We start from the raw sequence: 25,197 nt of genomic DNA on the forward strand, positions 1-25,197 counted from the left end.
GGGCGCCGCAGCCAATGAGCTCGCGGCCCCGCATCCGGGGATCCCGGCGCGGCCGCCGCCTCCCGCGCACACACGGCCATGGCGGAGGTGAGTGAGCGGGCCGGGGGAGCCGGCCCCCGCCCGCCCCGCCCGCGCCCTGCCGCCCGGACCCAGCCGAGTCGGGTCCCCGGGCGCCAAGACCCCCGGCCTGGGGTTCGGGAGTCGGGCCGCGGCTCCGCTTCCGTCGGGGCCCGAGGGGTGCGGGGCTCCATCGGCGGCCACCCCCGGCCCCGGCCCCGGCCCCCCCCCCCAACTCCGGCTGCCACATCGCGGGCGGTAATGCGCATGTGCGGCGCGGGGGCGGGGGGCGCGGCGCGGGGAGGGGGCGGGCGGGGGTGAGGCGCGCCCCGGCTCCCCGCCTTCGCCCCCGGCGCGCGCTAACTTGGCCGAGCGCGCCCTCCTTCCGGACCCCAGGCCCCAGCGCGCTGGCCCTCACTCCCCGCGGCGCTGACCCCCGCGGACCCGCGCTCCCGTCGGACCCCGGGCGGGATTGGAGCTCCGGCCCGCGGGGGACGTAGCGCTGCCTTTACCCGCGGCTTGAAGTTACTTCTCCGAGCCTCGCCTGTCCGGAAAGCAGGCCCAAGACCCCTTCCTTCCCCGAAATCCATGGGGCCAGATAGACTTTGTAATTAAGAGTTTTTCCGGCTTGGGGATCTTTGGGGTTTGGAACTGTGATGCTTGAGCAAACTCACCTAGGACCGTCTGGGATACAGACACCGTGTAGCTTCATGTCTGATCAGATCAGGAAGAAAAACTTTCAGGGGCTTTTCTGAATGTTGAACAAGACAGTGCGGACCTGCTCTCACCCTCCAGGGCTCTAGTGGGGGTGAAGTGAGATAACGCGCTTGCTGGGGAGTCAGCGCGCGACATTCAGTCTGGGGACGGTAAGCCGGTGCACGGGCTCAGCCGGGAGCGTCCCGGTGGGCGGGGCCGCCGAGACCCGAGACCCGAGACCCGGGAGGAGCAGGCACGCGCCCACGGGGTGCAGCAGGATCCTGGGTTGACCCGCCTGGTCACGGGGCTACGTGGGTGTCCCCACCCCCACCCCCGGCACAGCTGGGTAGACGTTGTGGAGGGTGGTGACCTTCTCAGGGGCAACAACAGGCCCTGCATTTGCGCCAGAGGGTGTGGGCATCTCAGCGCAAGGCCAGGCTTCCCCAGCCAGCTCCTGCCTTATGCTGTGTTGCTGGACCCAAAGGGTCCTTCCAGAGTAGTTCTCCTTCCTTGGGGTGTTTAGGGAAACAGGCCTCATGGGGGCGGTGCCTGGACTTGTGGATGGAGGCAGAAGCTAGGTCTCACGATGGCCCAGCACGGGCGTGGTGGTCTGTGTGCGCGTCTGGCTCAGGGGCCAGCATTCTTGGCTGGGCAGGTAGCTGAGAGTTACAGGTGGATGGGGCAGAGTCCCCAGCCAGCCTCTCCTGAGAGCTGCTGGGTTTGGCTGTTGACTCTGCCTTGTCAGGGCGGAGCCCTGGAGCCCCCATGGCAGCCAGGTCTGGGTGCGCCCACTACTTCTGTGTACAGTTTGGGGTGGTGCCTGTTGAGTGAGTTTGAGGTGGTTTCCTAAAAGAAAGCCTGTGTGTGTGGCTCCATGGCAGGCAGCAGACATGGTCAGAGGAATGCTGGTCTGTAAAGGATGACAGGTGTGCACATGCCAGTGGTGATGAGCGTGGCCAGCCTCCGCCCAGGATACCTGTTGTGGCTCTGGACCTCTTACTCTGTGTGACCTTGGGCTGGTCACTCCCACTGAAGTGAGGAGGTCTCAGGAGATCTTGGCTCCGAGCTCGCACAGGGAAGCTGAACCCTATGCAGTCACTGAGAGCCAGCTGCCTTGAATCTGTTAAAATGGCGATTTGTAACCAAGCAGTGGGTACCTGTGGTTATTGGCCATGAGCAGGGTGAGAGGAGACGCTTCGTACTGTTTTCCCCACAGCACCAGCTCAACTCTGAAAAACGCAAGCACACCATCTTTGTCTTGGGTCTTCGTTGTCCCAAGATAAAGCGTGTCTCCTTCTTGGACCCTCAGCCTGGTGGTGTGTCGTCCCCCCCCCCCCCCGGATCTCTGATCTCCCCTCACCCTACTCCACCCCCTGGCTCCTTCTGTTTCCTCGTGCAGTCTCTGCCCTTAGAGGGACTCGCTGCGTGGTGCTGTCTGCTGCCCTGCAGGCCTCTGCCATGGAGGCCCGCCCTGATCCCCAGCTGTGCAGCTCCCTCTGCTTTCTCCCCGCAGTGCTGTGCGGGTACACTTGTTACTTGTTTGTTAACTGTGTTCATCTAGACTGGGACTTGTGGGTGGACAGGCAGAACCTGTTTGTCGATTAGCTACTGTGCACTCGCTGGGCCCAAAGGGGTCAGAAGGAGGGATGAGGCGCTAGGCAGTCCAGCAGGGCCACACGCCTCTGCAGGGTGAGGTGGCTGGAGGGTGTCCTGGTTAGCTACTGCTGCATGGTGAATCACCTCAAAACTGTTTCTCAAAGCAAAGATGGCTTTAATTACCTTTCATGGTTTGAGGGTGGACTGGGCTCAGCCAGGCGGTTTTCACTCTGGGTCTCTCACGTAATTGTGGTTGGTTGGTGGCGGGGCTGAGCCAACTCCAGCGGAGGAAAGCTTCCTCATCCAAGTGTGGCTGTTGGTGTGGCCTTTCCCTGGGGCTCGTGCTTCCTCATAGTGTGGCGGCTGTTGGAAACTGCACTGCATGTCACAGACTCGTCCTGGAGGTCACGTAGAACCCCTCCCACCACAGTCGCTGGCCCAGCAGGGCACCGGGAGGGGGCGCGGAACCCCGCCCAGCTCTGAAGGCACCTCAGTGTCCCTTGCCTGAAGGAGGAGCGTCTGGCTTCTCTCACTGAGCACCATGTTCTCCAGCCGCAGCGAGCATCAGTGCCTCTCTCCTCCTCGTGGCTGAGTGCTGTTCCCGCTGATGGTCATTAGGGCTCTGTCCGCCATTTGCCCCTGTGAATCACACTGCTGAGAACATCTGTGAGAGGGTTTCAGCGGAGTTGTGTGTTTTCATTTCTCTTGGGTGTTCCCTCTGCCCTTCAGCTCCCCAGTGCGGCCCTGTGATGTAACAAGAGAGACTAGGCGGCACATGTCACGCGGGAGAACTCGGGTGAGGGGTGGTCAGGGCTTGGGCTTCACGGCATCTTAACAGCAGATCGTAAGTGTAACTGCGGAGGCCTGACACGGGGCCGGCCGAGGAATCCCAGGGCAGCGCCTCGTGGGGGGAGTAGGGGAGGCCGTCTTTCTTCCCGTCTCCTCTCTGCCCACTTGCCTTCTGCGGGCGGTGACCCTGAGCCAGAGCGGCATGTTTGGGGTGCACACTCGGGCTACTGGGTGTGCACCCCGGCTGGCGTTGCTGAGTCGTGTGGTGCCTCTGGCTGTGACTTCTGGGGAGCTGCTGGGGTGCTCCTTGGCAGCTGCCCCTTGTCCCGCCCCAGCGCCCCGGCATTGTCAGCTGGCTTCCTGATCACCTGACCACAGCGGGTCCTGGATTGTGTCTTCGTGGTGGTATTGGTTTGCTTTCCTGATGTTGAGCGTTGATTTTTCACCTGCTTATTGGCCCTTTGTGTATCTCTTTGGAGAAATGTCTATTCAGATCCTTTGCCCATTTAAAAATTGGGTTGTCTTCTTATTAATGAGTTGTAAGAGTTCTTTGTATGTCTGGACACAAGTCCCTTTTCAGCTGTATGATTTGCAGATATTTTGTGTCGTTCTGTGATTTGTCTTTTTCCTTTCATGATAGTGTCCTTTGAAGCACCAGAATTTTTATTTTGATGAAGTTTGTTTTATCTTTTTTTTCTTCTGTTGCTTATGCTATTTGTGTCTTATCTAAGAAACCATTGCCTAGTCCAAGGTAACAGAAGATTTATCCTGTTTTCTTCTAAAAGTTTTACAGGTTGGGCCCTTACGTGTAAGGTTTCTGATCCGTGTTGAGCTAGTTTTGTGTGTGGTGTGAGATAGGGTTGACTTCAGTGTTTTGCATTTGGACGTCCAGTTGTCCTTACACTATTCGTTTGAGAAACTTTTCATTTCCCATTGAATTTTTCTGTCACCCTTTTCGAAATTCACTTGACTGTAAATGTGTTTATTTCTGGATTCTCAATTCTGTTAATTTGATCTGAATATCTAGCCTTCTGTCAGTACCACACTGTTTGGATTGCTGTAGCTTTGGAGTACTTCTAAGATCAGAAGCTGTTCTTCGGTTTCAAGATTGTTTTGGCTTTTCTGGGTCCTGAGTTTTCATATGTTGTTTGCAATCTGTCAGTTTCTACATCGAAGCCAACTGAAATTCTGATAGGCATTCCCTTGAATCTGTAGATGAACTGAAGAATATTGACATCTTAGCAGCAGTCAGTCTTTTGAGCTATGAATATAATATGTCTTTCCATTTCTTTTGACCTTTTAATTCCTTTCAACATGTTTTGTGTTTCCCAGAGTATTAGTTTTGGACTTCTTCTGCTAGATTTATTCAGAAGTGTTTCATTCTTTCTGCTGCTTTGTAAATGGAATTGTTCTCCTTGCCTCCCTTTTGGATTGTTCGTTGCTAGTATGTAGGGATAAAATTGACTTTCACTTGCTGCTCTTGTGTCTTGCAACCTTGCTGAACTCGTTTATTGGTTCAGGTTTCTTTAGTGTCTTCTGTGTCCAAGTTCATGACGCCTGCAGAAAGAAGTCTTTCCAGTTTGGGTTCCTTTTATTTCGTGTTCCTGCCCTGATGGAACCTCCATTATGACGTCAAGCAGGAGAGGTGCCCCTGGTCCCGGGGAGGCCCCGCCAGCCTTTCCTTCCGAGGTGCTGGAGCTGGGGTCCTGTCATGCCTTCAGCGGGGAGCTCCTTCAGTCCTAGTCCGTTGAGTGTTTTTAGCGTGAAAGGGTGTTGAACTTTGCTGAATGCTTGCCCTGCCCCGTCGAGGTGATCACCTGGGCCTGTGCTCTGGTCTGTGATGGGGTGGGTGACTCGCGCTGACGTCTGTGTCCCTGTGATGAGTCCCTCTCCGCCGCCATCTCCAGGGCGCTGTGTTGCTGAATTCCCTTTGCTGGTGTTCTGTTGAGGGGTTTTGTGTTTCTCTTCGTGACAGGTGTTGGTCTAGTTTTCTTATTCTCAGTACACTTCCGAACATGGAGATGATGATACCCGTTATAATGCTTTTATTTGCGTTTAGGAAAAATCTAAGGTATAGTTTATATACCTCAGAATACACCCATCTAAATTGTTTCATTCAGTAGTTTTCAGTATGTTCACAGAGTTTTGAAACCTTCACCTTCATCGAGTTCTAGAACATTCCACATCCCCAAAGGAAGCCCTGTCCCCATTATAGTCACTCCCCCACCATCTCCCTCAGCCCCTGACAGCCAGGAGCCCCCTCTCTGTGTCTGTGGACTGGCCTGTTCTGGACGTTTCACATCCGTGGACTCACACGCTGTGTGTCCTTCTGTGTTTGCTTCTCTCACTGAGCGCCGTGCTCTCGGGATCCGTCCACGTGGGAGCGGGTGTCAGGGCTTCTCTCCTTTTTGGGGCTGAGTAATACTTCATCATACGATGGACCACATTGTGTTTATCTGTCACCTGCTGTTGGGTATGTGGATGTTTACACCTTTTGACTGTTGTGAATCACGTTTCTGTGAATGTGGGTTTACATGTTTTAGCATGGATGTATGTTTTTGGTTCTCCTGGGTGCGTACGTAGGGGTAGAATTAATTACTGGTCCTTGGTAACTTTTTACCTTTGGAGGAATTGCCAGATTTCTCCAAAGCAACTATGTGCCTTTTGAAGGCCAGGTTTCTGGAGGCTGGGACCCTTTTGAGGTGGCTTTTGTGTTGACATGGCCTTAGTGTCTGCCTGCTGGGTGGGGGCCAGTGTGAACTCAGCTGGGTGCCGGCCACGCCAGGCTCACCCTGGCCCTTGGGTGCTGTCTTCCCACTTGGAGGTGGCGCCGAGGTTCTGGAGCTGCCACGCGTCCTCTGACTCAGGAGCCAGGAGTCCCTTCTCGAGGCTGCACACCCAGTCCCATGTGTGGACCCCCCCCCCCCCCACAGCCCTTGGGGACCTGATGTCCCCAGGGAGCAGGGCTCTGACCTCGAGATGGTGGCTAACCTGCTTTTCTTCTTCACAGGCCTCCTCGCTGGAGAGGCAGGGCCCTCGCGTGGCCTCCTGCCTCTCTCGCGGTCTGTGCCCCACTGAGCCTGGCTTGCAGACAACAGCAGGTACCTTCCTCGCCCTGCTTCCTCCTGCGCAGGGCACCAGGGCCTCTGCTCTGTGAGAGACGGGATCTCACTTGGCCTGACAGAGCCCCAGAGTCCAGGACCGGGGTGTGCGGGCAGAGTGGCCCAGACTGTCTCCCTAGTCTCCAAGCAGTCCCTCTGGGAGAACGCACCCCCAGGTCCCAGAATCTGTGTGTGGTTAGCAGGCGGGCGCTTCTGCCAGGAGTCGTTTTGTGGGGCGTTCCCATGCAGCGGGCTGACGTGCTGACCACGGCAGGCACAGACACGCCTCGCCGCGTGTGCACACATCTGCACACCTGCACAGGCACCTGCGTGCACACGTTGTGGGCCTCGTCCCTGGTGGCGGCTGGGCCCCTGGGTTTCCTCCACTCGGTCGTCCTCAGCCTCAGCATGGTGGTTGGGACAGTGGGCAAGGAGCTCATGCAGGCTGCTGTCCCCTCTGCAGTGGTGTCCATGGGCTCTGAAGACCATCAGTTCAGCCTCACAGAGATACTCTCACAGAGCTACAGCCTCCGGGAGGAGTGTGAGGAGGCCACGAGGGTCCCGGAGAAGCCGGAAGAGGAGCTGGAGAAGGACCTCGTCTCCCAGGTACTGGGCTGGGCTGTCCCCTGCCTGGGTGGGCAGGGAAGGACCTCATCTCCCGGGTCCTGGGCTGGGCTGTCCCCGGCCTGGGTGGGCGGGGAAGGGCCTCCTCTTCTGAGTACTGGGCTGGGCTGTCCCCCGCCTGGGTGGGCGGGGAAGGACCTCATCTCCTGGGTCCTGGGCTGGGCTGTCCCCGGCCTGGGTGGGCGGGGAAGGGCCTCCTCTTCTGAGTACTGGGCTGGGCTGTACCCCGCCTGGGTGGGCGGAGCACCCTGGGCAGCTTCACAGCTGACCACTCGACCAAGTTAGTCTCCAGGCTTCTCGGACTCCACGGTGACGAGAGCAGCCCATGCCCCTGTTTGCAGAGGGCCAGACACTGTGCTGGGCGCTGAGGTCAGGATGGGCCAGGCCTGGTCCCGCCTTCATGGAGCATGAAGGCTCTAGGCCAGAGGGGTGGCTGGACAGTAAACCCAATATTCTCAAACTTTTTGGTCTTGGGAACCGTTTTGTGCTCTTAAAAACTATTGAGGATCTCAAGGAGTTTGTTTATGTAAGTGATACAATAAAGCTATTGTTAGTAGTAATAACATATTTTTATGAAAGTGAAAAATAACTATTTTCCAAAACAAAAAAAATTTAGGGAAAAGAGTGGAATAGTTTTACATTTTTGTAGATGTTTGTGAATGCTGTCTTTTGAAGCAGATGTTAGCCTGTTGTGATTGGTTCTTTTGGTTGCACTCTAGCCTCATGAGTTTGTCTTGGAAAAGGGAGGAGTATTCAACAATCTTTTCAGATAACTGTGGATATTCTTTGGTGCTGCACCAAAATTAAGCAGGTGGTTGTTTTGTGGAGTGGATGCAGTAGCCACGCCTGGTGCAGTTGCTGTCCTTGGTGTTAAGGCCCAGTGGCCTTGAACTAGGGGCGGCTCTCCTCTGTTGTGGTCTTGTCACCTGCTGCATTGATGAGTCGTTTGCAGGGTGTTGGCTCAGTGACATGTAGCTCTGTCATGGGCCGACAGAGCTCCCGTATAAAAGCTAGAAATCCTACATCTGTTAATACTGCAAACTGGGGCTTAAGATCTCATGTCTGGTAACACCATAAACTAGGGCTTAAACAACAGGACTGTATTTTTTTGCTGTCTGGGAGGCCGGCAGTCCCAGACCGAGGCCTGGTGGGCGCCCCTGGTGGGGCCTGTCTCCCGGCCTGCGGATGGCCGCCTTGTCACTTGTCCCCACGTGGGGGAGCGAGCAGGCTCTCCGGTGTCTCTTCTTCTGAGGACACTAGTCCTGTTGGATCAGGGCTCCGTCTGAGAGGCTGCATTCACTCTGGTTATTTCCATAAAGGCTCCGTCTCCAGATACAGTCATGTTGGGGCTTCATTGCATGAGTTTGCGGGGACACAAGCGCTCAGTCCGTAACACGTCGACCCTGTTCTCACCAGGGGTCTTCTGAGTACTGAGACTTGTTAAGGCATCACCGTGGGGCCTTTATTCAGCTTGGTGCTGTGTGCCACTTTTGCCTGTTTGGTCTCATAACCAAAGCAAATGTCTTTTCTTCGAAAAAGAAAAACCGATGGAAAAAACATTCAACTTGAATTCAGAACTTCTTGAAGCTAACCAAAAAAAATTTAGCTATTCGTTAGCTAAATACCTCATGTGAATTTTTTTCATGTATAACTTTTAAAAATTGATTAAGAAAAAGAAAGAATGTAATGTCCAAAGTAAAAGCAGAAACACCTGCTTTTTATATAATCTTCCAGCAGAAATTGGGATTATCGAGTTCATGTTGTCACATCCAGGTTTTCCAAAACTAGAACTTTCTGCTCAAAAGCTCGAGTTTCACTCTGGCAGCAAGCACAGTCAGTGTTTTCTCCAGAAGTCTAGCTCCCGTGGCTCATGTCCGAGACGTTGGCTGCCCCGTGCCCGGCAGAACGCAGCGTGCGCCCGGGTCTCCCGCTGGGCATGCAGCTCGGTGCCCTCGGGGCGCCTCCCAGTCTGCACCTTCCTGGGCTGCGTGTTCCAGCTTCCTGCTTCCTCCCGCAGAAGAGTGAAATGACGTCTGCCTGGGGAGAGATTTAACAAAGTCCACAGTTTTATGTGGAAATTACAGGATGTTCTTAAGTGCGAGTGAACTCGCCATCCCGTGGCATGCTCATTGGTGCTGCCTGGGGCAGCCTCTGCTAGTCTGCTTCAGTGCAGGTGCCAACGGGTATTACCCTGGAGTTGCCTTCCACGTGGACCTGAAGTCCCCCGGGGTAGAGGGATGGGGTGGAGGCCTGTCCAGGAGGCCGGCAGTAACCCACCCGGTCAGGATGGAGCACGGTAGCAGCCCTGCCTCGAGGAGTCAAGGTTTACATGCGGGCTGAGAAATGGGTTTGAAAGCAATACTGGAGTGGGCGGTGGTGATGGTTTTTGTCTCTCCCTTCCCGGACTTGACTTCTCGTTCCTGTTTCTTGCGGTGTTGTGGGCTCCACGTGTCAGAGCAGCCTTCGCTAGCCCTGCTGCTCTTCAGCCTCCCTTCTGGATCTGGTTGTGGTGGGGCTGCTTTGTCCCTGCCTTGTTGGCCCAGTGAGGGGCAGCAACGCCCATCTCTCAGTCTACTGAGGTTTTTCAGAAAGTCAGAAGTGATGTTGGTTTGACCAGATACCTTTTTACAGTCACTGAAGGGCCGTTTTTTCCCCCTCTTCTGGTTTATTTCCAGACTCTGAGTGTCCAAGTGTTGCTTGAACGAAGTTTGCACAGGCCTGTGCCGGGCAGTGTTGCCCAGGGAGGGGGGAGTGTGGGCTTCAGACTGTGAGACCACTGGCTCCACCCTTGAAGGCGGGTGACCTTGGACGGACAGCTGACTTCTCTGGGCTTGGTGTCTCGTTGGAGCCCCTCCTGGGCTGTAAAGGGGTCCTTAGATGAGTGGCTGGGCTTGAGGTCTGGCTGGGGTGAGTTACTGTGACTGGTGTGGGGCAGATGTGCTAAGAGGTGGGGAAGCAGAGCCCCCAGAGCAGCCCCTCCTGATGGAGCCCTGTCCCCCCAGAGTGGCGACATGCCCCTTGAGGAGCTGCTGGCCCTCTATGGCTATGAGGCGTCCGACCCCATCTCGGAGCGCGAGAGCGAGGGCAGCGATGCCACAGCCCCCCTCCCGGACATGACCCTGGACAAGGTGAGTGGAGTCCCTCCCTGGACCCCATGGGGGCATTTGGGGTGGGCGGACAGGAAGGCCCTGAGAGGTAGACGTGGTGAGTACGCGTGAGGCCTGTTCTTCTGCCCGGCGTCCCAGCTGGTGCAGCCACAAGGAGGGGCCAGGCCGGAGAGAACCCCTGGCTGAAGGAGGAGCACAGTGCAGACTGACCTGGAGAGACGCAGCCCGGGTGCTGGTCCCAGGTCCTGGGCAGGTTGTGCTGGGTCAGGAGGGAGGGAGAGCCCCTCAGGGAACGGCTCTGACTGTCCTCAGTCCTGGGCGGAGGTGACATCCCCTCTGGGGCTGCAGGGCTGTGGGCTTGGTCCCCTGGCTCCCTCCCAGCCCCGTGGAAGCCCTCGGTGCCCCTAGAGGGAGGTGCGTCCGTGTTGCCACCATTACTATTGTCCTGGTCGATGTTATTTGAAATCGTTAAAGCAAATTGCAAAAATGTTCTTTACTCTTTTGTTAAAAGGAACAAATAGCGAAGGATTTGCTTTCAGGGGAAGAAGAGGAAGAAACACAGTCCTCGGCCGATGACCTCACCCCATCCGTGACCTCCCACGAGGCCTCCGACCTTTTCCCTGATCAGAGTGGATGTAGGTCCCACCCACTTGTGCCCCTGGGTGGGCAGAGGGAGGGGGTCCCGGCTGCTGGGGCACAGCCCTGGGGGAGCTGCTCCTGCCCCACTGTGCACTGAGGCTGAGTGACCTGGTTCACGTGAGCAGGGAACCTGTTGGGTCCTGTAGCCGGAAGTCCCTTAGACCCGGGCAGTGTCCTCAGACCGTGCTCCCCTCCACTCTGCCCCTGTGTGCCTCAGCAGAGGCTGTGCCGGCAGCGTGAGGCGTGGGGGGTTGGCCTGGGGTCCACGGTCCTGCTTCTGTGCTCCTTGTCTGGGCACACATCCCTCACGCCCCATTGTCTGGCCAGGGCTGGGGTCCAGCCGCCTCTCAGGACGGTGGAGAGTTGGGTGGAGGCCCAGGGGTCTGCTGGCCGGAGCAGGGGGTCTCCACCCAACTCTCCCATCTACTCTCCATCACTTCCTCTCTCTCCCCAAAGCCCGCTTCCTGGCTGATGCGGACAAGGAGCCTGGCTCCTCCACCTCATCAGACACCGAGGAGGACCCACTTCCCGCCAACAAGTGTAAGAAGGTGTGTGGCCTCGACCACGGTGTTGGGGCCTGGAGCCGGGGAGGGGGCCCTGCTGCCTTGCCCCATGACTGGCTGTGCCAGACATACAGTCAGTCACACCCACACACACCTGCCCTCACGCCACAGGACTAGGGTCCGCAGGCAGGGCGCACAGACTGACCCAGGCCCAGCTCTGGGCAGCAGCCCCCTCAGTGCCCCTGTCCACCCTGACTCCCGGGCCTTTGTCTTTGCAGGAGATCATGGTTGGGCCTCAGTTCCAAGCTGACCTCAGCAACCTGCACTTGAACCGCCCCGGTGAGAAGAGTAAGTGGGCCTGGAAGCTGGGGGTGCAGGGGAGAAGAACTGCAAACCGCACTCCCTCAGGAAGGGATGTGCGGTCCCAGCCCGGGTCAGGGGCCTGCCTGGCCTGCCAGGCAGTCTGGGGGTGGGTGTCCTCTCCCTGCCCCTCCCCGCACCCCAGGGCTGCTGCACCTGTTCGTTCATCTGGAATGGGGGGGGGGATGTGGGACAGAAGAGGGAGACGAGGACTCAGAACAATCATCAAGGCCTCCTGGGGCCAGAGGCCGGGGCATGGGGTCTGCGGGATACGCTTGCTCTGTAAAGGGCAGGGGCCAGGAAGGTGCGGCTAAGCTGGGTCCCAGGCAGTGGACATGAACCTCTGTGAATCTGGTGCTGCATAGGACCCTCCCCCAGAAAATGTGCACACGCCTTAGCCACTCCCTTGGAGGATCCCGAGCCCTAGAGTCCACGGGCTACCCTTGCCTCTCCCGCACGCCCGCCCTTGTGCCGTGAGGATAGGAGCGGGCCTCTCCCTCCATGTGGCATGAGACCGGACCACCCGTGCGGAGCGTGCACCTTGTGCGCTGGGGTGCGGGTTCATCCTGTGGCTGCTGGGCGTTAACAGTGGTGTGCGGTTGTGGCTGCGAGTGTCTCTGTGTGTCTTTGCTGGACACGCTCTCCCTCCTGGGGAGCTGACTGTGAGTCATCGGTGGGCGCTGCCCCCGGCTCCGCCAGCAGCGTGGGGATTCCCATTGCTCCGCACCCTCACCTGCCCTTGGTGGTGTGTGTCTGGTGGGTTTCAGCCCTTCTGGTGGGTGTGGAGTGGTGCCCGCTGTGCTTTAACTTGCGTTCGTTCACACGCAGGGCCTGCTCAGGCCTTCCCCCTTTAAGCTGGGCCACCCTTCCCCTGGAGCAGGGGTCCTTTCTGTGCCCCACGTGTCAGTGCCTTGTTGGCTGTGTGCGCTGCGAGCGCTTTTCTGCCCACTGGCGGCAGCTTTGCTTTCAGTGAAGCCCAGCTGATCTCTTTCACCCGTGACGTGTCTGCTTGCTGCCTAGGCGTCTGCGTGTTTGAAGATATGCTGCTTTACTTCCCCCTTACGCTGAAGTCTGTGGTCTAGCCTGATTTCTTCTAACGGGTGGTTGGAGGTGTGGGTGAGGGTTGGTCCCCGCTCCACGCGCTGCACATGGAGAAGTCCCTCCTCCCCCTCTCTGAGCTGGAGTGGTGCCTTTATGGGGTGTCTGGGCACACGTCTGCTTTTTCATGCTTCTCTTGCATTGTTCTCTTTGTGTCTAACCCTGGGTCCCTGCCACTCTGCCTGAATTGTTGCAGCTTTGAAGTAAGTCTGAGACCTTTGTAACTTTCATTGTGCACAAAAGCTTTCAAATAAGCTGTCGTTTGCCTCAAAAATGCCTGCTAGGATTTTGATCAGAGTTGCACTGGATCTTTAGAATAACTTGGGGAGAACTGATATATTAACAGTGTTGACCCTTCCAGTCCATGAATATGTTTGGGTCTTCTTCAGTTACGACAGTGTTTTAGGGTTTTCAGTGTGACAGTCCTGTGACCCTTGCTGGCAGAACTGCATTTTATTATTTTAATTGATCTTGGACACAGTGATTTGGCTAAATTCACTTACCAATTTTTGTACTTTGTGGATGCTTGTGCACGTCTCAATGCACACATTGCATCATTTGTGATACTGTAACTTCTTTCTCTGTGACCTCTGTAGGTGGTGTTTCTTTTTCTTGCCTTATTGCACTGATTTTCCCTCCAGTACAGAAGTGAGAAGTGGTGATGGGGGCTCCTTTGTCATCTTCCCAGACCTGGGGGGACGTGTTCAGTCTGTCCCCATTAAGTGCGATGTTGGCTGAGGATTTTTGTAGATACCGTTTATCAGGTGAGGGAGTTCCTCGCTGTTCTTTGTAGCCGACCCATTTTTGCCATGAATTTTGTCAGGTTATTTTTCTGCGTTTCCTGAGATGGTCCTTTCTGTCTCTTGCTCTGTTAACGTAGAATCCTGATATTCAGGCCAACTGTGCATTCTGGAGTCAGCGCTGCCAGGTCACGAAGGAGCATCATTTATGGCGTGTGTGTATAGTCAGTTCTGTACTTGCACCTCTGCGCATGGCTAAAACATGTGTAAGGCCAAAGTTAGCACTGGCAGTGCTTTCATGGTCCATTGTGGAAACACACGTGTGCATAAGGTGGAAAGCTTGCGGTGTGGGTGCGACGTGTGCCTGGCCAGGGTCAAGCCAGGAGATGCCTCCCTGCTCTTTCCAGTTCTCAGCTGCCAGCGTGGCTCACCCACTGGTATTTGACACTGTGCTTTCACATTTTGCTGTTTGTTGTGATTTGCTGTTTGAAAAGGCCCCCAGCGTGGGGCTGAGGCCTGGTGTCCTGAGCTCAAGGAGGCTGTGGCCTTTGTCCACAAGAGAGTTACTGGGCTGTTGGCTGTGAGCTCAGGGCTGCTGTGCTAAATAGGGCATCTGTAAACAGACCCGCCTTAAACAAGGGACTGCTCTGCCTAGAGGCTCTCAGGCCCCAGCTCTGCACCCCCTCCCCCCGCCCCCCAGGGCAGCGCACCTTGCCTTTCTGACAGGAGATGAGGTGTGCTGTTCACCCCTGCATCCGTTCTTCGATCTGCGGACTTTAGGGTTTTTGCGAGTACATCCATGGCGACCTTGGCCTGTCTTCCTTCTTTTTTGTCCTTGTTAGGCTTTAGTTTCAGGGTTCTGGGTCCACATGACGTGTGTTTGGAAGAGCCTTGTTCTGGCATCTGGAAGAGTTCCTTCCTGTAAGGTTGTTACTATCTCTTCTTTAGGTGCCTGGCGTTTAGTTTAGTTTTATTTTATTTTTGTGTAAGGCTTTAATTATGAATTCAGTTTATTTAATATCAGCGTTTAGAGTTTCTCTCCCTGCTGTGATGAGTTGTATTTCTGAGAAGTTTATCTCACTCACCTAAATTGTTGGCTTTATTGGCAGAAAGTTGATAACACCCTCTTATTTCTTGGTGTGTGTGGGACCTATAGTGCTGTCCCTTTTTTGAGTCCTGATACTGGCAATTTGTGTTTTTTGCTTTTTAATTCCCTCTTGATGAGTCTCGTTAGTGGTTTGTTCGCGCTGCTACTCTTCAGGAGGAGCTGACTCTGGCTTGTCGATTTCTCTGTTGTCTGATTTCCACTTGACTGATTTTTGCTTTCATCTTACTTCTTTCTGTCTCTTCAATTTCATTTTGTCCCCTCTGGTTTCTGTTGCGACGCCTCCTCTGCCCCGTGGTTATTTAGAAGTGTTCCGCTAACTCTCGGACGTTTAGGGTTTGCTTTTTACCCTTCTGCTACCGAGGTCTAGTTGGACGCCACTGTGGTCAGAGGCCGTGCTGTGACTCGGCCTCTGGAGTCAGCTGTGGTGGACGCGCCCCGTGCTGTCTGTCTGTCTAGTGTCTCTGCCTCTCTGTGTTGTGAGATTTGAAGTGTGGTTTTGTGAATAGCGTGTGCTTGGGTCTGACGTGTTGTCTGTGTGTGACCTTTGGTCCAGTGCTCACGTCCCGTGTCGTGGAGCAGAGGGCTGGCGTCTGCCGGCCTCTCAGTGTTTGCGACTTGTCTGCCTGTTCTCCCTTCCTTTGTGTTGTCTTGGCTTCTTTTTGGTTCATCAGGTAGTGTTACTGTTACTCCTCCTCTTGGAGCTCTTCAGCTTTCATTTCTGTGTGACTGTTTCAGCAGTTGCCCTGGTTTCGCGGGCAGATGCAGCCTGGCCCCAGCTCTCCTGCCCTGGGTGCTGCCTGCACTTGTCCCGGGGTCCCGGCACTGGCCGTCCTCTGCCACAGCTCCAACCGCCCAGGGTGGCCTCATCAGTGTGTCCCGTCCATGCTCAGGGCGATGAGTGCTTCCAGCTTTTGTCTGCCCTAAAAGTATCAACTTTGCTTCAGTTTTGAAGGCTATTTTCATGGGCGTAGATTTCTAGGTTTGCAAGCTTTATTCTTTCAACACTTAACTACATAATTTTGTTGTCTTTTGCTGTCTGTTGTTTCTGTTAAAATCAGCCGTCTGTCCTCTTTCCTCTGAAATCGTGGTCAATTTTTCCGCACGTGCTTTTCCTCCTGTTTCTGGCATTTCGGCTCTGGCATGCCTCGACGTGGTTTTCTGTGTGCTCACCCTGTCTCTGGGCTCTGTGAGCCAGTGCCATCAGCCCTGCAGAACTCCTGGCCCTTACCTCTTCGGGTTTGGTGGCGGCCCACGCTTTGTCCTCGTGCTCTGTGACTCTTGCACGTGCCCCAGACTGCGTTCTCTTTAAGCTTCAGTTTGATTTTTTAAATGAAGTTCTTTCTGCTCTCACTGACCGTGTGCTCTGCTGCTGTGAGCATGGGTTCGTGAGTCCGCACGCTAGTCTCCAGTCCTGGAGTGTCCGTGGGAGTGGGTCTCAGTTCTCTGCTGGTGTTCTCCAGCTTGCCAGTCACGTTGCCCTTAGCCCTGTCATGTTTCAACACATTCGTCACAGTTATCTCGGAGTCCTGCCTGCTCACTCTGGGACTGGCTGTCGGTGGAGCTCCATGTTGTCACATGATCTTCCTCTCCCCTCCATGCGGCTGTAGTGGAAGGCGACACTTTCTCTGCAGAGGGGCCTGCAGAGGGACTGGGTCTGAGCCCTCAGTCCAGACTGGGCCTCGGTGTGGACTTGGGAGATAGAAAGGGGAGGCCACTGGTCCCTCGTCCACTCCCCGCGAGAGGGAGGCTGGCATGGGGCTGCTTTCCACTTTTGGGCCCCTGCACCGGGTGTTTTGTTTGGAGCTTTGGTCCCTGTGACCCTCCCCTGGATGATGGAGAGGTGCTGGCACTGGGGCTGATCCAGGCCTGGCCCTTCTGCCTCTTCCCCGCCTCGGCCTTCCCTCAGCTGGACGCTGCCCCTTCTTGTCCCTCTTTCGTGCCCCTGCCCTATTGCTGCCCCAGGGCAGGACCCCCTTGCCTCCCCTCCCTGGCTTGTGTGATGCTGGGTTCGAGGGACTATGGCAGCTGGAGGAGCTCTTGTCCCAGCGAGGTCACTGGGGCCGCAGTCAGGACTGGACCTTCTTGCTGTTCCCCTGAACTCGTCACCTCCAGCCCCTCCTCACAGGCCATGCTCAGAAGCCCCCCCCCCACCCCCCACCCCCCCCCGGCTCAGGCTGTGGCTGCCTCCTCCAGGAGGTTGGCTCTGGTCCTGGCTGCGCAGCACTCCTCTGGCCTCCTGTTTGTCATTACCTTGCAGGGCAGGGTGGTGGCGGGCCCAGGCTACCAGGCGGACACTTGTCCTCTGGAGGGGCTGAGTTGACCTGCCCTCAGAGGGGAGTGTGTAGCTGAGATGCGGGTGCAGACCTGGGCCTGTAGCCTGACCTTGGCCCCTTCTGCAGTCTATGAGAACGAGGACCAGCTGCTCTGGGACCCCAACGTCCTTCCCGAGAGGGAGGTGGAGGAGTTCCTGTACCGGGCGGTAAAGCGGCGGTGGCACGAGGTTGCCGGGTCTCAGCTCCCAGAGGGAGAGACGGTGAAGGACAGTGAGCAGGTGGGGCTGCCTGGCCGTGCAGAGGGGCCACAGGCCTCCAGGGCCAGGCCGCGGCAGAGGTGAGGGGAGGGCGGGCACAGAGGGCCTGGAGTGTGTGGAGTGGTGGGGGGCCTGCCATGAGACTCCCACCCAATATGGACCAATGTGGTCATGAGTTCAAGTGAAAGCCACTTGTCCTGGGGAAACGGTGGGTGCGGACGCCCCTGCTGTCACTCCGGGGTGAGCAGGTGGGAGAGTCAGTGAGACCCCCATCCCCAGGCGCTGTACGAGCTGGTGAAGTGCAACTTCAACGCAGAGGAGGCCTTGCGGCGCCTGCGGTTCAACGTGAAGGTGACCCGAGGTGAGTGTGGCAGCCCCGGTGCCCCCGCTGCCCATCCGACCCCGCTGACCCCGCTGCCCCCTCCTTGCAGACGGGCTCTGTGCCTGGAGCGAGGAGGAGAGCCGCAACTTTGAGCATGGCTTCCGCGTGCATGGGAAGAACTTCCACCTGATCCAGGCCAACAAGGTGAGCCCCGTGATGGGGCGGGGCTGGGGCTCCACGGGTGGGGGGCCTGGGGGATGGCACTGTCAGCTTCCCGCCACTGCAGGAGAGGGTCGTACCTCCTGCGTCCCGGTGACGCCTGTGGTTTCCTGCGTAACAGTGCCCAAGTTGACGTCTTGGTGGGGCTCTGGCTCTCTGGCCTGTAGCCCTGGATGTCTGTCTGGTTCTGCTCGTGGCTTGTCTCCCAGCAGCTGTCCCTCCTTGCCCTTCGCCCCAGTCTGTTGTCCTGCCCTTCTGGGCCCAGCAGCCCTGGCCCTTCCCACTCTTCGCAGGACACAGCGGTGGGGAAGTGAGGTCTGGCCAATCCCAGCCTCCTGTCTGGAGCCTCAGCTCTCCTCCTGGGGGTCGGAGAGGATGAGGTGCCGCTTGGGGCTGGTGTGGGGACAGGGACGGAGCTCGCCCGAACAGACCTGGTGCTGTCCAGGCAGCACTTAGTCCTCTGGTAAGACTGGTGCCCGGCAGCCCCCCTGCGCCTGCCCCGCGGTGCAGGTGGCTCCCGTGCAGAAGCCCATGGCATCTGTCTTTGTTTCTTTGACCCCCTGAATCCCACACACCCTCCCGCCCTGCCAGTGCCTGGTGGCTTCCCATGCCTGGCAAGTCTCTAGTCTGCCTCGAAACTGGCCCCGGGAGGCTGCACTGGCCTTCCTCCCTCCTCCTAGGAGGATCAGTGGATGCGGGGTCTCCCCAGGGAGACCGGACAGCCTACATACGCCCCTGTGCCTGGCACAGGTGTCGGGCCCCCATCCTGGGAGGTGGCGGGTTCTTGCTGTCTGTGGTGGATTTGCCACTGTGGGTGCTGTGGCTGAGCCTCTGGAGTGGGGAGACACCCAGTCGCCGCTGGAGATATGCGGTGGCATCGGGCTCATGCCAGACACAGGCTGGTGGTGTCACCCTCGTCTTCCCAAGGTGTTGGCTTTCTCATGCCACGTGGTACGTGACCTCAACCTGGGTTCATGGACCCTGAGTGCCCTCGCCCGGATGGCTCTCCCTTGGAGTATCAGTGATGCTTGTGCTCTCCGGGCCAGGACTCTGTCCCTGTGGTCTGCACAGGGTCACCGTCCCCACTCCAGTGGGCCTGTGAGGAGCCGGGCACAAGTGGACACAGTCTCCCTTGGGGGCCCTAGGTCTGGGGCGAAGGGGCTGAGCACTGGCTGTGTGGACCTGGAGCAAAGAGCAGGAGCAGTGGTGGGGCCCCGGGGGCACGTTGTACTGAGGCCGAGGGGCCGGAGGCCAGGGGCAGGGTCTCGCCTTGTCCCAGAGCAGAGGATGCCATCACCCACGCCTGCTGTCCTGGGTGGCGGAGGGCCTGGGCAGGTGGGGGCCGGGGAGCTGAGCCCAGCGCCACCCCCAGGTGCGCACGCGGTCCGTGGGCGAGTGTGTGGAGTACTACTACCTGTGGAAGAAGTCAGAGCGCTACGACTACTTCTCCCAGCAGACGCGGCTGGGCCGGAGGAAGTACGGCCCTGCGGGAACCACGTGCGTGTGAGGCCCCGGGACGGGGAGGGGGAGGCACTTCCTGCCCGAGACAGCCCCCTGCAGCCCATCACACATCCTCCCCTGCAGGGACGTGGACCAGGATCTGGACGGTGCTGACCCCGATGGCCCTGGCCGCCCCCGCTCCTCGCCCCCCCTGCCCGCTGCTGCCGACAGCCTGGGCCCCGAGCAGGACCCGCTGGCCCGAATGCACGCAGGTGAGAGGGGACCCCTGTTCTTGGGGCCGCCGCCTCACTGGCACCCCAGCCGGGGCTGCTGGGCCCCGGAGAGTGGCGTCTGGGATCCCGTGCCCCTGCGCCCCCACCGCGGTCTCACGGGTGTCTCGTGGGGGGTCACACACGAGCTGTTCTCAGGGCTCCTTGGCTCTCCATGTCAGGGAACCATGTGTGGCCTGGGGTCCAAAGTGTGGGCTCCGCTCGGCCCAGGTTGGGAGCTGAGCCTCCACCTTCACCTGGGAGACCTGGTGGGTGGGAGCCCGCTCCTGCGTCCTGGGGAATGGAGTAAGACGAGGCCTGGTGGCGACTTCAGCTTCTGAAGGCGACCACAGAGGGGACAGGGGCCTGTGCTCTCTGGGTCTGCTGGACGTGGACATGGGGTTTCTGTCGTCCTGGCTGCAGAGCTGGGTTGGCTCCCTGGTGTGCCCAGAGCTCCTGCTCCCCCGCCCTGCTGAGCCTGCGTACTCTGTTCTGTCTCAGCCCAGGTGCTCCTCCAGCTGATGGGTTTCTGTTGGGTCCATGTGTATTTTACACATTCGTGTGAAAGCATCCTGTGAGGAAGGGTCCTGGGCATTGCTGGGCCTAACAGGCTGGAGCCCCATGCGGGTGGCAGCCTGCGGTGAACATGGGACGCTAGGCGAGCAGGCCTTGGGCATGGGTGCCGCCGGAGCCTGACGGTAGCCGTGCTCTCCCTGCAGGGCCGCCGAGCGTGGGCAGCACTTCCGACAGTCCTGGCGAGCCTGGGGAGGTCCTTCCGTCCTTGGAGCCTGGGCCCTGCTCCATCCAGCAGCTGGATACACCCCCGCCTATGCCCTTGCCTCGGCGGCCCCCAGCCCTGGCTGAACCAGCCTTCTACCCTACTGCCACAGCCACTCCGGAGCCTGGTGCCAGCCCCAGACTGGCTGTGGACTTGGCCCTGCCTGGGGCCCTCCCCGAGGAGCTGCCCCTCATCTCCAGCCACGTGGACATGGACGAAGAGCCCGAGGAGGCCGTGGCCCCTGCACAGGTGGCCTTGTCGGTCACTGAGTTTGGACTCATCGGCATCGGGGACGTGAATCCCTTCCTGGCTGCCCACCCAGCATGTCCGGCCCCTGGGCTGCACTCGGAGCCCCTGTCACAGTGAGTGCGGCCCCTTCCCCTGCCCGCACCCCGGCTGCCGAGCCCCAGCCACAGGCCAAGCCGAAGGGGGGGGGCGTTGCCCGCAGAGCCCCAGGGTGGCCTGGCCACGTGGAACAGGCTGTTTGTTTCTTTACTTTTATTCTCTACTTTTAATTTGGCTTATTTATTTTTTTGACTAGGTAATACATTCATATGGTTCAAAATCCAAAAAGGTACAAATGGGGCCAGTGCCAGGCTCCCCACCCCCACCCCAGCCACCAGCCCTCCCCGGGCGCCAAGGACAGTGCTGCCTTGGGAGGCCTGTCAGCACGTGCAGGCACCGTCTGCTGGGGGAGGCAGGGTCGGGGGCCACGTTCCAGCCCCGGCGCCTGAGCTGTGGTCCATGGGGCTGGACTGAGCCTGTCCTGTCTCTCTCGGTCTCCCCCCTGCAGCTGTAACGTGATGACCTGTTGATCCCTGGCCACAGGCGGGCGTGTGTGGCCCACACTGGACTTGGGGCTGCCACAAGGCCTGCCTCCGTCAGTCTTCCCAACCCTCCCCTCCTCGTGGGCCTTGAGCAGTGCCTCCTCTGCTCAGAACACTTCAAGGACTGGGGTGAGCGGTGGCCCCTCCCTCCCCACACGCATGGCACTGCTCAGCTCCAGGTGGCTGTGCCCACCAAGGGACCTATTGGATGGCTGGGCACAGAGGGCTGCCCATCCCGCCCACCAGGGAGATGCAGAGAGCGGGCAGGACGCCGCCCCCACCAGCAGCCTCCGCCGGGGCACCCGTTGCACTCTGCTCACCCGACTCCCTGCACCTGGCTGGACTGCGGGATGCCCCAGCCCAGGGTCAGGGGCAGCTGCTACTCGGTGCCAAACCCCGTGGGGCACAGAGCCATATACCTCGACGTCAGCCTGCCCCGCCCTCCACCTCTGCCCGCTCTCTCCACTTCAGGAAACGCCGCACTTTATGCCCCATCCTCCCTTTCTCCACCTGGGGCCCCTGGCAGCCTCAGGCGTGGGTCTGAGGAGACGGGACTCACACCCCCTGGCAACCAGGGCCCTGTTGCCTGCAGCACCAGGGGGCGGCTCCAGCCCGGTCCCCTGACCCCGCAGGTCCTGTTTCTGTTGAGGCTCCCATGAGACAGTCTGGGGTCCTGGTCCTCCTCCCTCATTTTATTTATGTTTCTGTTTACAAATTGGAGTGGGGTCCTCCGGGGGCAGGGCAGTGCTCCAGGCCCTGGTGTCACCACAAGAGGACGTGGCTCGAGCCTGTCTGCAGGCTGGACTTAACCACACCTCTCTCCCACAAGGACCACACTGTGAAGTGACGACTGCCTTGACCCCGTGCTGTTTTATTTATTAAACTTGATTTGAAGCCCGTGGGTGCGCGTGGTGCATCAGGCCGCTGGGGCTTGGGAGCTGCTGGGGCCACAGCAGGGGCAGAGCTGGGAGGGGCCCACGTCCCAGCAGGGAGGCTGAGGGCAGCGGTGGGGGCAGGTTCTGTTTCCAGTCTGCGGCCCTGGAGTCTTCACAGCCACCGTGTGACTGCACTCCAGCTGGGAAGGGAGGCCTCGGGTGGAAGGCGGATCAGGAACCGGCGTCAGGGCCGGTCCTTGCAGGGCTGGCTGTGCCAGCATCCAGATGAGGGACTAAGGACTCACTTCGGTTGGAGCTTCTGCTTTGGTGCTTTGGAGGAGCTGCGCCCCATGTCCTGGCCCCTGCTCTCAGGGGAGCTCTGCCCTCATCCTCATCTCCATAGCTCTCTTGTGACGCCTCCCGCTGTGAGCAGGGTGTGGCCTTTTCAGGTTGGCCTCCTGCCCTTGGTCATGTGCGTCTGAGTTTCCTCCAGGCTTTTCATGGCTTCCAGCTGATTCCTTCACGCAGAGCGACATCCCCGTCTGGACGGACCAGGGTGCTTACCTGTGCACCTGCTGATGGGCTCCCGGTGGTTTCCCTGTGGGCCGCTGCGGGCGGGTTTTTGTTTGGATACAGGGTCTCACCTCAGTTGGGTGAGGACCAAGGAGCTGAGCTGGGTGGTGATGTAAAGTTTTGTGAGGACCCTCCTACCTGTCGTCCGGAGCGGCTGCATCGTTTGTGTTCCTGCCCGTTGCTCCCTGACCCCCTCGGGTTTGGGGTTTGGCTGTTCTGCCCAGTGTTTTCCCCAGCCACTCGGAGGTGGGCGCTCACCCTTCCTGTGGGTCCCGGGTTCCGAGGTCTCGGTGAAGGGAGTTGGCTGTGATGCTTGGAGCCCTCCTTGGTGGGAAAGTCCTAACGCCTTTGTTTTTCAAGCACTTTTTTTAAAACTTCCTTCAGCATTTTGAAGATGTTCCATATATTCCTGGCTTCTCTTGTTTCTGAAAAACACCTGGTCACTCTTACATGTGTTCCCAAATACACGTACGCGTTTTCTGACCGATTTTCTTTGTTTGGTGGTGACGCACCTGGTGTAGCTTCCCCCATGAACCTGAGAGTGGATGCCTTCCATCAGCGTGGGGCCGTCCTGGCCAATACCTGTTCCAATGTCTGCTGCCCCTCAGTCCCCCTGGTCCCAGGTACACGGGGAAACCCTGATGTGCACGGACCACGCGTCCCTCTGTTCTCTCCCACCTGCCCTCTGCTCTTCTGGGGTCTCACTTGGTCTGCCCCACGGCATCGTCAGCGCCTTTGTTGTGTATTTTAATTCTAGTATCTGCACTTGGGTTTTTCATTTATTTGCTGAAATGCTCCAATTTACATCTGTGTGCGTGTTCTTTATCCTTTTTATAAAGTTCCTGTATAAGTGTGCTGTTTTAGCATCCGGATCACTTCTGGAGATGATTCTGTTACTACTCTTCCCCCCACAATTACAGGCCACAGTTCCCCCTTTTTGGTGGTTGTCTGTAAACGTGTTACTTCCATCGTGTTGACTCGGATCCCACCAGCGCCCTGCTGAGCTCCCCATGCCTGCGTGCCTTCCTCCCACCAGCCGGGACCCAGTCGTGCCCCTGTGGTGGTGGCAGGTCAGCGCCGTGCTGGGGTGGGGGTCACTCTTGCACCGGCAGGGGAGTGTCCAGGGCGCAGGAGCAGACTCCGGGGCCAGTGTCATCGTGACGTCAGCGCTCTGCTCCCTCTTCCTCACTTGCTTTGCGCTCGGCCCTGCATGGTGCCTGAGGCGCCACCAGAAGCCCCAGGACGCGACCTGAAATCTGTGGTCCCTGCAGAGAGCCTCTTCACCAGTAGCTCCAAGAAAAGTCCTTGGGTGAGATTTGTCCTTGAGCCTGACGCCCATCCGGGCACCGGGAGCTCTCGCCGGGCAGGAGGGGTCACTCCCCTCATGGGGTCAGACAGGCATTCCGGAGAGGGGCTGGCCTTCTGGGGAGAAGGAGCCAAGTCTGGGGGCAGGAATGGTGGCAGCTGGGTTGGAGCGAGCCCTGAGGCCAGAGTGCGTGCCGGGCCAGGGTACTGGCAGTTTCCTCGGGAGGGAGCAGGGCCGCAGTGAGGGGGGCTCTCGGGAGACTGGAGTTGGGGGGCATCGCTGTTGACCAGGAGCTTCCTGTTCTGTCAGTTGTCACTGGGCATTGAACAACAGGGCCTAGGACGAGGAATGTGGGTCCCACTTGCCTCAGGAAGGCTTCTCGGCTGCCAAGGTGACGTCTCCAGAGTCCATCCCGGGGCTGCCAGGTCTCTGCTTGTGTGGTTTCAGTTCACCTCTGGTCCAGGGGTCTTGAGGTGAACCAGGCCCTTCCTGCTGCAGGGCTTCTCTGATTCCCATCCCAGCCCCACCAGGACCACACCCAGGCCTCCACCTCTGTGGAGACGTGTTGCTGTCGTCTTCCTGCTTTAGTTTATCCAGTGTCTTCACAGGGGGAGAGGAGGTCTTTTGTGAGCTCCTACATTCTGACCCCATGTGGAGGTACCAAGCCAGGAGGCGAACCTGCTCCAGCCCCTCTTTGATGAAGGAGCCAGGCATCCGCCAGGGCCACACCTGGAGACTGACGCACAGGCTGTGTCTGTGGGGCCAGGAAGCGGGGGGGAGGTTGCCATGAGCCTCCCTGAACCAGGCTGTGTTGGGGACCCTGGGCCTGCCCAGACTGGACCCCACTGTCCCTGCTTGTTTTCCCAGTTTCGGGTTCGTGGGTGGGGCTGCCAGGTGAACGAGGGGACACACAGACTGCAATGACAGGAACAAGTGTTCAGAGTAAGTATATCCGAGACGGTATTTGGGACGTACTTAACATCGAATGGTTTGTTGCTCATCTAGGAGTCAGATTTAACCAAGTCCTGTGTGTGTTTTTGTTAAATCTGCCAACCCTCTTTCTGGGTGGCTGTAGGACATGGAGACTGTGCTGCCTGGCACACTTAGTGCCCCGTGTGTGTCCAGATGTCGAGGCTGAGCCGTGGCTTAGCCTCACGGTCCAGCCAAGGCCGCTCCTGCCCCACCCCCTGGAATAACCCCCTTCCCCAGCGTGTGGAGGCTTCTGTGGGGTCAGGTGCCCCAGTGACCCAGAGAGCCCCCAGGCCTCCCCTGCAGAGTCTGAGCCCCAGCACTTCTTGCCCAGGGAGGACGCAGAATTGGGGCGCCCGGGAGCCCTTGGGAAGCGAACTCAGCCCCTGCTGTGCTGGGCTGTCCAGTCAGCGAGGAGGGGCCCTCCCGTAGTGCCCATGACCCTTTCCCTCACCTTCCTCACCAGTCATAATACCCTGGCCCCAGAGGGCCTGGGTCCGTGCTCAGCAGCTCTGCGTGAGTCTCCTTGCCCAGCGTCCTGGCTTTGGGGGCAGGGACGGAAGGGGTGTGAATGGGAGCCTGACTGAGTGGGTGGTGTGGTGACCCCCATTTTCTCTCACGTTTTCAGAGAAGCAGGTGGAGACCAAGTCTCCATGAAGATGGCTCACGGG

General features: G+C 58.3%; 1 protein-coding gene across 4 annotated transcripts; it reads left to right on the forward strand.

Moving 5' to 3' along the window:
* The first annotated feature begins 22 nt into the window (after positions 1-22).
* On the forward strand, positions 23-21,702 carry MIER2 (MIER family member 2). Of its 4 annotated transcripts, XM_074351417.1 has the most exons (15): positions 24-87; positions 6,149-6,239; positions 6,703-6,845; positions 9,866-9,991; positions 10,482-10,605; positions 11,066-11,157; positions 11,391-11,460; positions 16,818-16,969; positions 17,228-17,309; positions 17,380-17,474; positions 18,862-18,986; positions 19,074-19,201; positions 19,918-20,338; positions 20,518-20,550; positions 20,770-21,702. In XM_074351417.1, the coding sequence occupies exons 1-14, from the start codon at positions 79-81 to the stop codon at positions 20,519-20,521; spliced, it is 1,662 nt and encodes a 553-aa protein (XP_074207518.1). In that variant the 5' UTR covers positions 24-78; the 3' UTR covers positions 20,522-20,550; positions 20,770-21,702. The 4 variants fall into 4 exon arrangements, with proteins under 4 accessions (XP_074207519.1, XP_074207518.1, XP_074207517.1 ...); XM_074351418.1 differs by lacking the exon at positions 20,518-20,550 and having other exon boundaries at positions 23-87; positions 20,089-20,338; XM_074351416.1 differs by having other exon boundaries at positions 20,518-21,702.
* Positions 21,703-25,197: the final 3,495 nt, after the last annotated feature.

The sequence above is a fragment of the Camelus bactrianus genome, chromosome 22, assembly GCF_048773025.1.
Source record: "Camelus bactrianus isolate YW-2024 breed Bactrian camel chromosome 22, ASM4877302v1, whole genome shotgun sequence".
NCBI classification, from domain to species: Eukaryota; Metazoa; Chordata; class Mammalia; order Artiodactyla; family Camelidae; genus Camelus; species Camelus bactrianus.

Bases quoted from the DNA above. Each gene is read 5' to 3' on its own strand.
- MIER2 (XM_074351415.1), top strand. The intron at 9,992-10,481 runs GTGAGTGGAGTC...TTTTGTTAAAAG, and splicing joins CGGACATGACCCTGGACAAG to GAACAAATAGCGAAGGATTT. The intron at 20,339-20,769 runs GTGAGTGCGGCC...TCCCCCCTGCAG, and splicing joins CACTCGGAGCCCCTGTCACA to CTGTAACGTGATGACCTGTT.